Consider the following 18990-nt stretch of genomic DNA (forward strand, 5'->3'; position numbering starts at 1 on the left):
CAATCCAGTCTGTATGGCTTAATATGTCAGCTGATTCCCAGTAACTGCATTGTCTTAGCAAGCAAAAATGTGAGAGAAATCCCATTAACTGAGCCTCATCCATAGGTGTTTATGAAAATCTGTGTTCTTTTCTATTTATGATGGGATATGAACATGCAGAAGGAGGGTTACCAGGGCGCAGCTTGTGTGTGGCATCTCATGCTACAGTGACTGCTGTCAGGAATTCCCTTGCTTTGCATGTGGAGATGCGATGACAGGAGGATTGGGAGTATCTGCAGACACTACCTTGATTTCCCTGCTGGTTTTCTGTGCAGAGAGCTTCTGCACAGATATCTGTCCTCTTCTCCTCCCTTTCCACATGGTCCCAAATGGGAGTGCCTACAAGGACAAGCTTGGGGGGAGTATAACTACAGGGGTCAGCTTTGCTCCATCTGGCTGCTGCCCAAAGCCAGTTTTCTCAGAATGCACAGAAAAACAGGAGCACAGCCCATACAACAGTTCAACCAAAGCCCTTTGAAGGTTTGGAAACTGTCCCTGTGTTGTTGGGATTTCATTGTGGTTCTTCACTGTAAGTTCTGGAATATTTCACTCCAGACCTGCTCAGAAATTTGGTATGAGGTTCACGAAGACACTGATGAGCAAAGGGCGTGTAACTATGTAACAGCTAAAACTGTGACTTGCTCTTATAGATTTTCCCTTTCTTCTTTTGGTAGCCTAATGGTTTGTAATTTTTCTGCTTGTTTATGCAGGAACTACCTCTTCAGACTTAGTCTACACAACGTTTCTCTTATTCAGGTATGTTCACCCTTGTTTTATTTGACTTGCTAATTAATATTCTGCACTATTTGATGTATATTTTGCAAAGGCTGTATAGTGTAAGTTTGACCAGAGGGATGGGGCAGGGAGAAGACAAAGTCAGAACCAGATGCTTAATATTCCGATGATAATGCTGGGGGAAGGGCTCTGCTACTCTTTTCCATGTGGACAGCTCTCTCTGTTCTTGCTTCTTGAGTGTTTGGGTGGCAACAGGACCTGCCAAAAATATGGCATCTTGAGGAACAAAGCATGTAGTGTGACTGATGCAAGCTTAAGCACAACAATCAATAGAAATCCTCAGCTTTCATTAGAGGAGATGTCAGCAACATGTAGGAGAAACTTTTTCTCTGCTTCTCCATCCTTATTTTTAGCCACTGTTGGCCTTTGTGAACAAGGATTACTGAGGAGACGTGTTTTGCTGAATGCTTTACTAAAACCAAGATTGGACTTGCAAGCATTGGGAGGCAAAATGCATTGAAAAAAGTTTGTTACCCATGGCAGGATGGAGGCAGTTAAAGTTTGAAACAGCTCGCAAATATCCAGCAGTTTGAGGACTTTTCTCCCACTTCATTGCATTTGGAATGGAAAGATGCACCAAAAATTGTTAGTGAAATCCCCAACTGCTTATCTTTAAATAAACAAATACCTGTGCTCTGGGATATTAATCATATTCTACAATTTCTAGAGCACCAAAGATGTGTTCAGCATTTTTCAGACAGACTAAAGGGCTTTTCTCCTCTACCTGACCAGGCAAAGAGAACAGTAGACTAATATTGCCAGTCATTCCCATGTGCACAAGCCTTTGCTGTTAGTGGGAGTTTCAAGTGTAGATGGAGAGAAGAAAAGATGTTTAATGGTTGTAAAATGCATTGAACCTTCCTTTAAAAGGAAAACAAAGTCCAGAGTTACCAGTGACAACAATAAGGAGTTAGGGAAGCTGATACTCCAGTCTGGCAGGAGTTTCCCTTTGCAGAGCCATATTAGCATGGCTGGAAGGCTTCCAGAGAGCACACAGGAGGGGGGAGTCTCTGTAGTTACGTGAGGTGAGCTTATGTACAGCTAAAGTTTCAACATGGAGGTAAATTCTCATTCAGTGACTGATGGGACTTAGCTCCCTTAGAAAAGCACATGTCAGTCTCACCAAAATAACAATGCAAGAACAGTAACCATTACATTTCCTGACTGCTCACAGAGTTCTTCATCAACTTTGAGGATTGTTTTGTGAAACTGCCATTCCTGAAAATATATTTTAGGAGTTTATAGTTCCAGAAGCTAACGTTATGATATTATTCCTGAATATATGTTGGACTGCCATTAGCATAAACTTAATTTTGTAGTCTCCACAGCAAAGAGCTCTCTGGAGTATCATATAGGTACTCATGTATTGGAGATAGGAAGTTATTGTCTTAGAATTGCAGTAGATGAAGGAAACCCTCCCACAAACCCCAGTCATGAATCTCCCTTCCACACTTCTGAAGTCTTGGCTTGGACCCTTTTCAGTGCAGTGTGTTTCCTTTCCTCCACTGCAAAACATGGGAAGTCTCCTTCTATGGCACTGGAGGATGCTGTGGGATCTCCGGTTAACATAATGAGCTTAGTTTGCTGCTGCTTTCTGGGTGTATCCGGTCACTTTGCCAAGACTTTTTACATGACAAAGAGAGCATGGAATTATGTTGACACACGTGTTGGGAATGATGGAAACGATTGTTTCCCGACCTAATGGTTGCCTAAGTAGCTGCTTGGCTTGTCTCCATAAAGCACATGATGCGGCTTAGAGGCACCCCCCTCCCTTCAAGCCACCCCCTCCCTTCGCCATGCATCATTTTAAAGATCAGATCAGAATGCAAGACAAGAAATGTGAGGAATTTGCAGTTAGATCTACGGGGAGGAGGCATAGAGAGAGTGCAGTTCAAGTAGTAAATGCAATTCCGATTTGGGTTGTTTTGTATCTCTGCTTTGCTTGTAGGTAAAATACAGTGTGGATCTTGTCAGGCCTGATTTGGGGATAGTTTTTCATCTTGAGATTGCGGTCTGATTTATTTCTGCTCATGGGGCTTGGTCTTCAGGGTGCCAGCGGTGCTAAATCTGCTTCAAGGTGCAGGATTGTGTTGACAGATGTCTGCTCCCTTGCATTTGTACTTCCATGAGGTGAGGGCAAGAACATGAAGAGCACAGTCTACAGAGACAGCAGGATATATACTGGTTGTGGGGCAGAACCTGGCAATGTGAGGAATATACCTCTCTACAGCAGGGTCAGGTGAAGTTTAAAGCTGTTTTTCACCGAGTGCTCTTGTGCTGTATCCTTGTGCTATATCCTTAGGCTGCACAGTCCCCATGGGGAAAAGGTAAGGGCAGATTTCAGCCCTGCAGCTGTCATGGAAAGGAGAGGAGGACTGGGTGTTCCTGTGGAGGAGATGACTCTTAATTGTGGGTGACAACAGCATCTCAGAGGAGCAATATGCCTGTGCCACTGCTTGCTAGCTCAGCAAATGCAGTACTTCGGTCTCTCACTCTGTAATGGGTAGATTTACTAGCTCACTCTACCTAATGCATGTATTCCTTGACAGTTATCTATTCTTTAACCAGAAAATTAATATTTCCTGCCATTCAGCAGGCCATAATGCTTTTCATCACAGAATTACTTTATTCATTGCTTTCCAATGGGAATCAGTTCTTCTTTTTCTGGGATATAATCCTGTTTATGAATATTATCAGAAAACCAGTGTTAGCCATGTTGTTACTCTCTGATTTTAAAAAGGTGTTAAGCTCCAAGACTTTAAAAGACTGTGCTCTTTCCTTCTACCTGTTGACTATACACCACTTTCATTTAAACCCAGTGCAAAATCAAAATGAGGAAAAGTTCTCCACTAATTTCAAGGATCCTTTTGTGAAACCATTACTACCTGCTGCTCTACCATGATAAAGTTTCCTTTTGAGTTTGAATTTCTGCTGGCTCTGCTGTGGTTGTTTCTCCAAGACTGTAGCACTGAGATTTTACATGAGAGCTAGCAAGTGGAGTAGAGCAGAAACTAAAGCAGAACACACTCATTTCCTGCTTTGCAGAACAAAATGTCCCACCTTCTCTGAGATAATTTCTCCCCCCACTCTCTTTCTAAAATCTGTTTCAGAAATTCCATTTGGGACCTGAAAAACCTTTCACCAAATGTGCTCTAGCTGCATGAGAAACTTTGGTGGTAGTGATTTTTTTTTTCTTGGCTGAATGTCAATATCCAGAAGGAAATTGGGCCTGAGTATCATGGGGATGGCTTACAGGTTTTTTCTGTCTGTCTTTCTTGCCAAAGCTGAGGTACGCTGTGTAAGCACTTCTGAAAATCAGCATCTTGAGATGTTTCAGGTGGGGTATCTGAAAGCACCCGTTAATTTTGGAAACTTTAGTATGTAGCATTCAAATTCTTGCAGCCGTCAAGAAGCTCAGTTTTACAATGGTTGCTGTTCTTAATCTTTTAGCATCTTTTTAAACAAAATCCCTGCAACTTGTTTCATCTCCATCTTTAAATGATCCTCCTATATTAAACATTTTGTAGCATACGTGTTTAGAGTTATGTACCCCTGGAGCACATGCTCTTTAATTTACACATGGGCTTGAAGAAAAGCTTAGCTCCTAATCTGCAGCAGAGAGGCCATAGAAAAGTCCATTTTACACTGGAGTTTGTAATTAATAGAGTAGGTGGAAGGGTCATTTTTAAAAACAGAAGCCTTTGAGCAAATTTTTTTAATGCACGATGCTGATTAGGACTTCTTAGCAAGGAATGCTGTTCTCTGGTGTGCGTTAAAAGCAGGTGACTTGGCAGGCATTTCATAAATCCCAGCGCAGTGCCTACCCTCTGTTCACCCTGATTTCACCTGGAACTTGGAGTTCTCAGCAGAACTGACCGGGAAATTATTTTCCCCACCTTTTTGAGATGCCAAGGTATTTTGCACTGAGGTGAAAACAAGCCTTTCTGATATCTTTGTAAAATCTGAAAGAGAAGGAGATAGACACATGGTTACTTGGGATGCAAATATTCTGGGTCAAGTGATTTTCTGAAGCATCAAGAGAGTGGATTTGAATGTGCATTTCTCTCATCTCAAGTGATTGACCTGGTTTCTTTGGGGCATCTTTTTTCCTTTCCTTTATGTTTGTGTCCAAAATTTTGCCTCTAGACTAAAGGTTTCCTTCTGTGCTCTCATCTGATAATTTTAATAGAAACAGTTAGGATTTTATAAAATATTTTTATTTTAATGGAAGACTTTTTTTCCATGGAAAATCTCTTGTGAAAAAGTTTCTAACCAGTCCTGTGAAGTTTGTATGCTGATCCATTTTGCTGATCTTCTTAATAGTATTTAAAATACTTCCAGAGCATGTAGTTATTCCCTTTCTCAAGAACAAACTGTATTTTAACAGACTGGGAAAGAATAAAACCGTGCACCTATTGCAAAACTATGTGGAAGACCTATGTCATTTAATCCCTTAAGAAACACACGACATTTTGAAGTTAAAATAGGCTTTAAATAGCAATTTAATATTTTTTCTTGAGGATAAAAAAAAATGAGTGAGGACTAAGTTCAGAGACAGAGCCTGTTAATTCCCTGATAGTCATAACCCTGAACTTGGTAAGATTGCCTGTGGAATTACACTCTGTCCAGTACCACCTGGGCTGGTCTACAGAGCTGTTTTTATCCTCACTGCAATGCTACAAAACAAAGTGGTGTATTTGCTTTTGAAATTTTCCTCCAAGTTTATAAACTGAGAGCACGTCCCTTCATGTGGGCACTTCAGAGAATGTTCCCCAGTCACTAGGGCATAACTTCCTGAACTTCTCAGTCCCACTGGAGGCATCAGACTTAAACCCAAGCTGAAAGTTAGCAGCATGCTTAAACAGCATCAGCTCTTAAGTCTTGACATGAAGCTTATTGAAGTGATTTGGTTTTTTCTGTTGATGTCATGGGGCTTTGGGATGGATATTGTTTCAGACCCAAAACAAGGAGAAAACATTTCCGTATGGACCTGTAGCTGATGAACTGCAGCTACATATCCAGTGCCTTTCCGGTATGGATGGGTTTATTCCAATTTTTCTTCCCTTAATCTAAGAAGCAGAAACATCCCTGCTACAGAGATGAGGCTCTTAAACAGCACAGCTGCTCCTGAAGACACACTTCCCTCCCTGTTAGTCCCTGGAGGGATCTTTAACTCTGTGGCATAATCACTGGTAAATCAACAGTACCTATCAACAAAGTATAGTTAATATTAACAAAACTTGTCTGTCAGCCCTCAATATGTCACATAGCAACAAACAGAAGAGGTTTCATATTTTGCACTTGGAATCAAACTGAGCATTAAATGCATTATTTTCTACTTATTTAGGGCTCAGTAGCACCACATTTATGTGTGCTGATAAGAAACATGCTCTGTGAGTGTATAAAAGTGTGGGGAGAGGTGGCAGAGTTTAACTTGTTTTTTCTCTGTATAGTTGAATAAAATATGATAAACAAAACCAACGGGGAGCAGTGAGTAATATAGTTTACAGCATAAATTGTCACTCAAGTAATCTTTCCGAGTGAAAATACTTCACTGGGAAATTTTAAGGATTCAGAACACCTTCACAAAGTCCTGACACTCATCAGAAAATGGACAAATAATAGGTAAGTCTTGCATCCCCAAGAAATGCTGGCTCTACCCACAGGTGCCCGAGGGAAACTTTACTTGTCCGGTGTATCTGCCTGGTGTGAACTCAGGATATAGCACACCTTTTTGAAGTACTGTGAGGGTTTTTTTCAATAAAAGAGGTAAAAATAATCTATTTCAGATTTACTTGCAGGAACATCATTGAGCCAGAGCCGTTCCCATTTTTCAAAATACCCTCTGAAAAATCAGGAGGAAGCCAGGCATTGATAGGACAACACAAACCCATGGGTGCCCAGAAGCTGGCCTGGCTTTGCTGGAGATATTTATTTCTTCAGTCTCATTAGACTGTCAGGATTATAATCCAATTTAAAATCCAGTTTGGGAAGAGACTGTGGGAAAGAGTGAGAATACTTCACCTATCTTTATGTGCCACTGAGCCACCTGACAGGAAGTTCGTTTTGAAATGTTCAGGAATCAGCTTCACTTTCCAGAAGTCATTTTCTTAAAAGCAGTTTATTATTTGTTTCTTTCAGATTCCCAGATACTTCTTTGAATTAAATGGCACATATTTCTAGATAAAACATTTATTTCTTCATTTTCAGGCCAATGCAGTTCCCTCATTTAAAAGCATAATCAAAACCTCTACTAGAGCAGATGCAGTCTTTAATATGTGGCTCATAGCAGAGTTATGATTGTCACATATTTTATCAGTACGCTACATTTTTTATTAACAGATTAACATATAAATCTATTCATAAATCACCTTCCAAAGCTGCACCTAAAACCTCTCACTCTCAGCCTAGAGGTTTAAAGCTATTCCATAATAAAGCTTATATTGGCTGAACAAACTTTCTGGCAAATTCAGCTTTTTTATTCTTATAGTTTCAGGTTTCCAAATCAAATCTAGTCCCTGAATACACCCTTCCTTAAAATGACTGATTCGGAGCTAGATTGGCACTTTCAGGTGTGGATCTGCCTCTCCAGGATTTATCTAAGAGAGAATTTTCTACCTGGAGTGAGAGACAGGGAATAAAAAGCACGTCAGCTGGAGGTGGCCATGTTCATCCTCCAAGGATGCACTTCTCTAGCTCCCCGATGCAGGGAATGGTACTTGTTAACAGGCTCTGGCATAAGCTGTTGGGAACCAGCCTTGTGCTGGTGTTACTCATCAGCTGAAATTCAGAGAGCAGGGAAAGCAAATCCCTTCTCACACTCCACAGCGCTGAGTGATTTCTGAACACAACATCCCTTCTGTCTGAGAGAACCCAAGTCAGGAGTCCATTTGTAGCCAGCAAAGCTTTTAAGCCCAGGTTTAGCTTTAAATAAATGCCAGTTTTCCTTTGAGAATTGTCCAAGTTAAGAACATGCCGCGTGCTCTACTGAGTGAGAGAGAATGCATTTCAATATGTGCATTCATAGGTTTGCTAAACTGGCTCAGAGTGCACTGCCCAGCCCTGTTCAGTATAATTGCCCTCTAAAGTGAATATTTAGGCATGGTATAGGAAGTTCTCATATATATATATATATATTTACCTACATATTTACATATATCCGTATGTATGTACCCATACACAGGAGGTGCAGCATGTATAGGAGGTTCAGGAGTTATACCTGTCTGGATTCATACTTGGCATTAAGCAGGGCAGCTGTCTTGGAGCCAGGGAGGGCCACAGAGCTGATTTACATCCGGAGGGGAACTACCCTGTTACTCTCACATGGGGCAGTGAGCTTTGCGTGATGACTGTCAGCCGTGGGTTGTCAGCCCACTTTCCTGGGTAATTTGTTACTTGTTCCCTCCTTCCCTGCCTCACCTCCCCTAAAAGCCAAAATTACTACAGGGGTTTTGGTCTTTGTCAGCAAACATTATGAGCAGGATTCAGAAACTGAGAATTTAATTAACTGCTGAAGTCACTTACTGATAACGGTAGCATATTGGGCTCTTTATTTGATAAAACCCTGTCAGGCATTTTATATGTAGGGAATGAAGACTAATGTTCTTATTCCTGGCAACTTACACTCAGGACCATTAAACATCCTTTAGAAAGGGGAAGGAAAAGAATGAAAAAATAAAATACCTTGGACTTCTACTCCTTGTCACCAAAGTTGCAAAAAAGAAAAAACAACAATCTTTTTCTCTGTAGGCCACTTCCCACCCCACCAGCTCCAGGAGGCTCTCGGGGATCCGCACATACTTACACCCTGGCTGTCCCCTGCCCTGACACACGCATTCGTCTGCTGCTGTCAATGAAACCATCTCTGCAGATGTTTCTGAGAGGCAAATCAGCCTCTTGTTGCAGGCTACACCTTGGCTAAAGTGACATCTATATAAACTGAGCTTTATATAAAAATATGCTGGTTTTTATTATTGTTACTTTGGGGATGTGAGGTATTTTTAGACACGGAAGAGGTTTATTCTCTAGCTGTGAATGCCACAAGGCACAGAAAGCGTTTCCTACTTGCTCCTGTCCCAGTCTGGGCACTCTGACTCGGTCGTTAGTGAAGGCTCTAATGCAGGACAGGTTTATTGCAGCACCTTGGCTAAGAGCAGTTGATGTGGCAGCAGCAACCTATTGAATTTCACGCATGGAGTGAGCACAGGGCTCACACAGGCAGCTGCTGCTTCATGCTCTCCTGGAGAGGAGGTGATACCTCCTGCAGTTCCCCTCTTCAGCTCTGTGGAACTTGGGGAGAGGTTCTGGTCCAGCGCTGCAGCATGCTGCTTCCCAGGGCTGTGCACTCATCCAACCTGGGACCCACTGCCCTGACCCAGCTCTGGCATGGGAGCTGAGCTGCATGTGCTGGGAACTCTGAAGAGAAGTTCTTGGTACCCAAAGCAGTGCATCTTGCAAGGCAATCAATGGAGTATCTAGGCTAATTACTGCAAAAAAGCAGAAAAGAGAATATAAGGAAAGATCTCAATTTTATTCTCAAAGCAGAGCTTAAGAGCGACTTAAATGATTCGTGTCCCTTGCACTGGCTCTCTGCACAAGATTAAATTTGACCTTGATAGCATCCAGTCATTTACAGTCACAGCATTAGAAGAAATAAATAAATCACCTTTTATTGATTTGCAGCTCTCTAAAAGGGCCCGTGACTGACTTTATATGTTTCCTTTAAAACCAACTTCTGATCTGTTAGAAAGAAAGGATTATTTTATAGTAAATACATTTCATGTCAGTGCATGTGTTTTTCTCTAGATAAATAATCCTACTTTTCTCTTCGTAACAGTTTAGATGATGTGTTTTTTACAGCTTCTTTTAAATGCAGCAGTTCTGAATGACTAATAAGAGGGGATTACTGGAGCCCAAAGCTGCTCAGCAGAGTCACTAATGTGGCCTGCACAGCTGTTACCACAGACCCAAAACACGTTGCTCATCACTGCCACAGGACATTGATCCTGTCTCAGCATGGCAGGAGCAGCTTCCCTGAATCCTTAGAGAACCTCAAAATGCTTTGGCCTCCAAGGTTTCACCTACCTTCCCCAGGCTAAGCACAAGGAAGGCACAACCCATGTGCCAAGAGGACAGACAAGTCAACAGGCACAAACTATGCCTGGGGAATCTCCAGTCACCTTGACTAAAGAAAGATGGCAAGTTTCCAGGCTCTGAAGCCTTTCTTCAGGGCTGTGGGGGAAGTAGCAAACTTCTAGCTAAACGTCATCAGGCAACAGCTGCTGTGAGTTGCCTGCTCAACTTGCAATGGGCAAATGGGTGGGCAATGGGGGGAGAAGGGTGTGGGGGTATAAATGGGTTGCTGGGTATCTCAACAGCTTGAATAGTCAATGGGAACAATGATTTTGGAGGTCTTCTAGTCTCTGAAATGCTTTGCTTGTCTATAAGTTGTTAGACCATGGTTATAGTGATCCAATAGGCTTTTTTTTGATCATGGCCATGAGTGGAGGCCCTGCTACTCTGATACTGGGGAGACCAAGGTGGGGGGCTCAGTTGCCTATTCTCTATGAGGAGAGGTTAAGCAGCATGGATTATGTTGGCAGCTGTAGAGAGGTAAGGTGCTTTCCAGACATTGCTGGCCTGCACTTTCCTTCCCCAGTGTATGAAGCTGAGATAATGATACTTGGCCTTCTGAAGTACTTTGAAATAGGTGGCTTTCTGTTTAAGACCTAGCGTTATATGCAACGATATGCACTTGTAAATGTAGGAAATTTGCCTTAATGGTGTGTCTGCAAAGTTGTTATATTCTGATTCACAGTACATATAATATTAAGCAGTTGTTATCTTCACCTCTGCTTTCTAGGTAAGCAATTATGCAACTTTAGCATGTTCATATGTTTAAATTGGACCCACTTTTACTAGTCCTTTTCCAAACTTCTTAAGTGAAAACCTTTTAATGTAAAAATAGAGCAGTTGAGGTCTGCTAAAGGAAAAATACAATAAAAATGTATCCTTTCAGATAAAAATACTTAAAATGTAAATAATTCTGTAAATCTGTTTAAAACAGAGAACAGCTTAGAATTTGGGGTAGGATTAATAAAAATGTTTTAATCAGAAAAACTTTTGTCATGAGTGTGGATCAAATTCCATGCACTTTATTTATTAATTATTTCAGACAGGAGACACAGCATGGTTTTGAGGATTTTGAAATAGGGTGGTTTGTTTCCTTATCAGTAAAGAAGAAGGAGTAACAGGGCTGCAGCCATCTGAATAGGCTGTGAGGTTGCTCAAAGGTAAGTGATTTCAGCTGTATTAAGAATGACAAAAAAGTTCTTGAGTTAGCCTGGGAGTATTAAGAGACAAACTGCAGTTGCCTAAGAGGAGGTGATTTTGATGCATGGGGCAGAAAGAGATGATCAATGGTTCATAAATATAATAGTGGTAAACACAGTGACAGGAGAAAAAATGTATGTGGCTGATATAATTGTTACAAATTTAGTAGCTTTTGCTGTGAGATCAGTTACTGAGGGTTTAAGAACAAGGCAGAAAAAAAAAAGAGGACTTTTTTCTTTGTTTTTCAATATGGGATAAATGTGGAAGCATTGAACACTGCCAGAAAGGAGGTAGACAGGAGCACCACGAAGTATGCTCCATTAATCCTGTTGGAGAATCGCTTTGTATTCCCTCACGTTCATTACAGGGCATATTCTCTAAACTCATTCGTGGAATCTTTGACCTTGGTAGAGGTCAAATGCAAACGTGCTGGAGGGAAGGTGAGGGAAGAGACAGGTGGTGGGGGACTGTAAGGGCAGGACTCAAACTGAAGGAAATTGGAAAATAAATCCTGGGTTGGCAGGAGAACGCAGGCTGGAGACCAGAACAGAGGAGCTGGGAGGAAGGAATGAAAGACCCTGCATCAGAGCCTTCTTTGCAGGAGGAGCAAATAAATTCCTTGTTGAGATGAAGCTTGGCAGAGCTCACTACGGCATCAGGTGCTGACGTCTGGTGTTGAAAAAGTGGAGGCAGAAGCAAGGCAAACTGTGACAGACCAAGCAGGGAGTCTGATGGCATCTGTTTCCCAGCCTTAGGAGGAAGATAGGTGGGTTGATGCCACACGCAGCAGTGGGGCTCTGGCCCTTTACAGTGGCAGCAGGCAGAGACTGTGGCTGGGAGATGAGAGGACAGAAGGGGCTAGAAGCACTTGAATTTTTGTGGTGGGAGAGAAGACAGGCAGGGAACCATTTCCCTAACCCTGTAGTCCAGTTTTGATTTAAACCATTGTGCATTTCCATTTTACAGCAATACATGTAAGTCTTAAGAAGTATATCTTGGATTCTTCCTAAATCAACCCCATTGCTTTTCTCCCCACAACAGATTCTTTGTTTCTCTGAGACAAGTATTTGATTTTACATTGATTAAATAATGAACTCAACCACCACATGGATTGCTGGTGTTGTGGTGGTATTTGAAATGTGAAACTTTTGATGTAGAGATGTAAAGAAATTGAGAGGTTCAGGTCCTTTCTGGCTTGTCATTTCCCCACTGACCACTGGAAAGTGTTTTTGCATCTGTAGATAGCTGTAGCCTGCTCAGAGCTTTCCAGTGTATTTAGGACTGGATGGATGTTGGCTTCACACTTAATTGGAAATGCTAGGGAGAGGAGTTGGGGGCAGCAAACAGGGAATTCAACACTGTTGGTTCTTGGTTTTCTCTGTATTTAAGTGTTCCTTGCTGATGGAGCACAGATGGCCTTAGATTAAGGAAAAAACATGCCAGAACTGCAGGCTAGGCTCAGACTGGGGAGTTAAGCTTGACGTGAAATAAGCAGAAGGCTGTAATTAGCTTATCAAGAGCGTTAGGCACCTGGCAGAGGAAAGCAGGTATGCAATGCAGAATGTAGCTATAGAACAATAATCTGTTTTATGAAACATGGAGGGCTCTTCTTTACTGACTTCCTCTTCCAGCCCAGCCTGGTAATATCTGAAAGGTCCTACTTCTTCTTGGATGTTAGTGATATATCAGAAGTGACAGTTTGTGACACTGAGCTCCAAACCCTGTAGAAGCCAGCGAGTCTAAAGGTCAAAATCTAGGTATGCTGCCAAAAAGCTTTCCTGGGAAGCTTGCACCACACTTGCCTGTGCACCGTGTGTGCTCCCTGGTTGCAAGTATCAGTCACCTCATTGCTGCCTGCTGTTCTTTCTGCCTATTTTTTGCAGACACACACTGTATTTCACCTTAACCCTAGGACTGAGGCTCACTGGGGCAAGGGTTGCTGTTAAATTTTAAGCAGAAATGCCTAGCAGAGTGCAGCTGAGTATTTCATGTGCTTCCACAGTACATGTCAAAATCCCCTTGTCTAGGAGTCTGTATCCTTTTTCTAGGTATGTGAAACAAATGGGAATTCAGGCCTACATCAGCTGTGGGCAGCAGAGGAAATACAAAGACTGCTTTAGCAGAGCATTTAGAATTTTTTTGCCCATATTCCTGAGGCTCAAAAACTATTATTTGAAAATGGGGAAGAACAGAGGGGAGAAAGAGTCTGGTTTCACTTAAGTTCCTGTGGTACGAACACGCTCAGGCAGGATCTCTGTTTTCAGCCCGTCTTGCAAAACTTTCCCAGTCTCTCCAGCTTGCATGAAACTGGCCTTGGCTAATTAAAGTAATCTCAAAGCTTTTGTCTCTATCTTTCACTTAATTCAACATTTTCAGTACCCTTTTCCCCCCCACTACACCAAGCTCAAGTGCACAACCAGAAAAGAATGTTGATAGGATAAATTGAATCACATGCACATTTGTTTGTTTAATTGCATGCTGCCCCCTTTTTTCAAGCCAAGACAGGACTCAAACTATATTCAACCTCTAAAACAATTTTAATGAGAATATATTGCAGTGTTTGTCATCTGAAAGAGTATTAGGTCTCCCCTAATGCAATATATGTGATTTCCCTAAAGAAAAACGGGAGGCACGGAACAGTGAAATTGTCATCTTGAGTTCTTCGTTAGTGGCTTTAATATTGCAGGATGTGCTGATTTTGATTCCTGAATCTCAGCCTAATTGTTGGGAGAATCAGACCCAAATTGGGCATTTCCTCCAAGTTATTTTAGCTCCCACTCAAAGCAAACAAATAAATGCTGAACAAGTATGTTCAGTGATGTAACCTGGAGAGGCATAAAGAATGCAAGACTTTCTGCTTTAGAAAGCTGATAATACACAGAGGTTTCACGTGTGCTTCAGTGATTACATTTTTGGTTTGAAGAATATGTGGGAAGATTGCTTTTCATAGCTGAACTCTTACTGTGGGCGCACGAAAATGCACTTAGTTGACTGTGCAGGATTTGTCTGGTCTCTCTTAGAAGCAGGGGGGGAGGGAACACACAAAAATGTATAGCAAAGAACCCTTAACATCTCTACATAGCAGTGAGCTTCAAAGAGGTACAATGGCAAGGAAACCCAGAGCTGAAAAATGAAGGAGAATAAAATTGCCTTGCTTGATGCAGAAATACAAAGGAGACTATAGCCATGGTAAATTGATTTTGTACTGAATATGGGCTGGTCCATTGGAAGGGTTTTTGAACCTCCTACTCCAGGAATCATTGTGCCAAACAGTAAGAGGAGACTGCTTAGAAGTCTTGTCACATCCATCAGTGGAGCCCACAAAGAGGAAGGAGGGATTTAATTCTGAATGGCGACTCTGCCAAAGAACATAAAGGGGTGGAGATGGACATCTTTTGGCGGCCGAGGGGCCTCGGAGGAAGAATTGCCTCCACTTTATCAAGAGCGACCATTGCTGTGACTCTGCTCCCTGGCTTGCTTCTTAGAAATAGCTTACTGTACCTTGTGTGTAGCAAGTGAAGAAAAAACCCCACAAAAACACACAAAAAAATCTGCTCTACAGAATAAGTGGTGCTGTGAGAAATAGTGCTGTGTGGTGCCCACCTGGCCAATGCCAACCATGCCTGCATGTGTGTCATCTGTACTGTATTCCTGACCTGTGCTTGACAGCAATGGAATTTTTCTGTAGTAATTTTTTGACTGAGTGTATTTTAACCTCTTTATTTTATTGATTTATCATATAATCTTATGTCTCTCTAATCTCCAGTACATTTAGTAAATGTTTGTTGTCATAAGCTATAAACTGAGTGTGACATGGCAAGGAACCAAATTCCACTGCGGCTGTTAATTACCCAGTATGCCAGAAGTCTTGTATCAGTTTCTGTATGCTTTTGATCTTCAGTAATAGGAAACATTGTAAGTCATCCTTCCTTAACATCCCCCGTGCTGTTATCCAGTTCTGGGTGTTGTCATTCATTTTAAATTTGCTACAGGTCTTTTTTTTTTTGCTAGCATGCCTGATGTCCCAGTTAACTGAAACTATCCATTTGCACTTGGGGCTGCCCATGCTTTTGCATGCTTAGGAGCTATAGAAATAACCAATGGATAAATTGTTTTTTTAAAAAAGATGTGTTCCCATACAGTGCTTGCAACTAAATCATTGCAGTGTTACACACTTTCAAGCAAAATGTAGATCATCAGCAAAATGAAATAGTTGTCACAGACTGACATTTTTCTCTGCATAAAATGATAAAAATACAAACACTAGATAGTGGAACCAGAAATCCAGTGCCATCTTTATCTCTCCTCTTCAGAGCTGTATCTTTCTTCCAAAGTAACATGTTGGCGTGTTCATCTAACACTGCTGCATAAATACGTAGCTGTCAGTCTAAGCTCGGCATATAGCCACAGCAGAGTGTGCTCCTTTCTTTACCCTTATGGACAGCACTGCAATCCGATCTGTTGCTAAAACCTGTAATCTGGGCATCATTCCTGGCTTCCACAAGCCCTTCTGTTCAGGTAAAGTGTTAGGTGCATAGCTTCTCGTGTTGCTGGATCACCAGTGTCTCTGCACCCTTCCACTGATTCCCTTTTCTTTGGGTGTATCCTCCCTTGCATTAGCACCTTCATCAATATTAAGGGTCTTTCACAGGCTTCCTTACCACCTTGTGCAAAAGGCTCACCCCATGTTGAATCAGGACATGGAACAGGTAATTCTGTCCCCCCTGGTTAACGTCCCTTCTCCTCTTGCTTTTTCCCACGTGTCCTCTTTGTGCCTTGGTAGAATCCTATCCCTGGTGTACTAAACCCCTTCTGGTTACGAAAACCTCATGATGAGTTATGTGGCTGGTGAGCCAACCTTTCCCCGTTGTGTGGTTATGCTCCATTGTCTCTGTGCTCTGCCATCCACTGCCACCTGATGCCTTGTATATCATTACACTTTGCATTTTGGCAAGACTATCCCTACACAGAGAGTCCTGCACTATGATGGAGGCTCACAGGCACTTCAAAACTGTCAATTTAGATGGCAAAGGAAGTTTCATTAAGTAAAAGACACTCAAATTCTCCTCCGTGTGGAATTCAGCGTCAAGTTACAAATGTTTTACACTAGGGTTACCAAAAGTGTACTTAAAGCATCAGTCTGCTTGCTTCAGATATGAATTTTAATTTGATGGTATCTCCTCAAGGTTGAACTGGCTGCTCCATTATAAGCTGTCCTTTGTACACTGAAATTCCCCAAAACCTGAAAAGTACAGGTTGTAGCCTGGCTGTGACTATCTCTGCTTATTGTTGATCTTAGAAAACAGTCTTTCAGTACTTGGTATCAAATGTCCTTTACTAAAGCTTTAGACAGTTGTCTTAATTAGTAAAACCTTTGTACTTGTACAGTACTTTCCATTTGGGTACACTGTAGGGACAGTGATTTGGTAAGGCTCATACAATGCTCCTTTTAGATAAGGAAATGCAGGGGCTTGAGCTGTAAATTCCTACCTGATGCTGCAGAGAGGGAGGAATGGCTGATTTACAGACTGTATGCTGTTTAGTGGAAATTTCTGTAGGATAAATGGAAGTTAAGGGCACCAAAACTCAGATTTGGTTTGTACATTAGGCTGTGGCCTTACCCCAAGATGTCAGAAAGGATGGGATGCATGGCACCTCTTCTGTTCCACTCTCTAAATTCTCTCTCTCTGTGTACCACCGATTAGGTGGGTATATTTTGTGATACCAGCAAAAAACCACTAAGAACTCATTTTCTGCTAGGCAGGGAAGTTTTTAGTCCTCAGGAGAGCAAAGTTCAATGCTCCTCTGTCTCTGACATGCTCGGTGGCTTTTCCTCATCAGTTGACCCCTCTATGCTTCTAGTTTTCCTTTCCTCCCATGTGCCTGTGTTGTCTGTTTAGCTTATACGTGCTCTCAGACAAAAATTCTCTCCCACAGCATGTTTATATATTGCCTAGAAATAAGGGGTCACAATCTCAGTTCATGCCTGTACGTGATCCTATAATACAAGTAGATAACAAGGGATTTTGAAGTGATAAAAGAGAGAAAATGTGTAGTGCTGACCATCCAAGAACTCAAAGCAGCTGAAAACTTACACTCACAAAGGAGCTGCTAAAATTTGCAGTTGAAAGCAGGTTGTATCTGTGGGGAGCGGCACACAAGGAGGTACAGGAGCTTGCTGCTCATTGCAGAGCAGTGTTACTGGGGCGTGCTCTCTCTGAAGGGTTTAAACCCGTATTTTACCTTGCATCTGAGACAAGAGAGAACCACAGACAGAGCAGGTTACCACTGCTGGGCTGATGTACAGTAACTCCCAGGGCTGGGATAACCTGTTTAGAGAAAGTCATGCTCCCTGACAGCCTGGGCCCTGTTCTGCTGGGTGTTCTGTCTGTCTGGGCAGATGTCTGAGAACCTAAGGTGGAAGGACAGACTTTAAATCAGTGAGGCTTAATAATGAAACCAGCCAAGATGATGTAATCAGACCTCCTGGAAACTAGTGTGTGCAAGTGTACACCATTTATGTATCTTTTGTAAAATAGGCGAGTCAGGGCAGGGGAACTTCCTTCAGACTACTGTATTTCTCTTTGTAAGGATGTGATAACAGTCCACAAGATAGAGAAACAGGACTAAAGATGATATTTTTTGGAGCAGAATTAAAGATCCATCCTTAAAATGAGAAAGTCCATCCTTACTGTGCCAGTATGTAGCATCCACTTCTGCTCTGACATGAACAGGGTGAGTGATTGTATTCAGCAGCCAATAGATGCCACGCCAAAATCAGTCCTGGTATAGTCAGAGTCTGGCTTTTGTTTGCAGAGAGAAGGTCTGGTTCAGAGATGGAGGTTATGGGAACTGGAACCCACTGCTGGAATTTTTTTTCCATGCTTGCTAACCTCCATCTTCTAAGTGTTACATTTGGAGGTCTTCCCCAGCTGACTTACTGCCCAGCCACTCTGGAAGAGCCATGTGATGAGGCCAGCCTGTTGATAGGCACTATGGGTAATTAGTTTAAATGAAGCAGACAGCTTGAGTTTTACCATATCTCAAAGGATCTGAGATCACTCAAGGGAAATCAATTAATAATTTGATAAAACAATGCGATTCCCTTCTTCCAAGCCCCTCCTCTGCCCGCAATGAATTGACTGAATCCTGTGATCATTCCTCATACCTGTCAGTGCACGCAGCAGTGATCTGTAATTTGTATACTGCAGTATGTAGCAGAACTGTCTATCGAAGCCTGGTGTTATGTTCTTTTGGTATTAGTTATCTGTTTATCAGACATGTTTATCACAGTTTTAATAAATTACCAGTGTTGGAAGAAAATGGCCTTCAGGGTATTAAGCTGCTGTGCTTTATTATTAAGAAGTTACATTTCAATAAGTTATTATTTATAGAGTGCTGTAAATGTGCCTTGTCCCCGAGAGACAAAAGCCAATGCTTCAAAAAGGGAATTTAACTTTCCACTTTCAGACTAAGGCAGCAAGTCTTTATGGAGGAGTCCTGGAGGGTTCAATAGGGAAGAAATAGCTGAATTGTTGTAGTAAGGTTTTTACAGTACACATCGTAGAAACCCACGTTAAACAAGGACTTTTCAATGGATTTTCTGGATCCAGCCTGTTGTACTTTTTTCAAAGACTTTATTCTTCTAAGTGCTGTAAGACCCAGCACTCACCAATCTATTTTAAATGCTGTAGAATTTGCCCAAGGAAGGGTAAATTTACTCTGCTGCTACCTTGTGTAGAGACTGCAAATTATATAGAAACATAGAAATAGATTTATGAAAGGGATTTGTCTCTATCAACAAGAATCTATGGGTGATATGTC

At 41.8% G+C, this 18990-nt stretch overlaps 1 protein-coding gene across 1 annotated transcript in view; it reads left to right on the forward strand.

The window, feature by feature from the left end:
• SEMA5B (semaphorin 5B) overlaps positions 1-18990 on the forward strand; it is a gene marked incomplete at both ends in the record, with an annotated part of 131504 nt that overhangs the window by 29686 nt on the left and 82828 nt on the right. Inside the window, one exon of the mRNA XM_084265328.1 lies at positions 750-795. Coding sequence (XP_084121454.1) covers positions 750-795 — 46 coding nt within the window. The remainder of the gene's footprint in view (positions 1-749; positions 796-18990) is intronic.

Source organism: Gallinula chloropus (assembly GCF_964237585.1).
Source record: "Gallinula chloropus genome assembly, chromosome: 5".
NCBI classification, from domain to species: Eukaryota; Metazoa; Chordata; class Aves; order Gruiformes; family Rallidae; genus Gallinula; species Gallinula chloropus.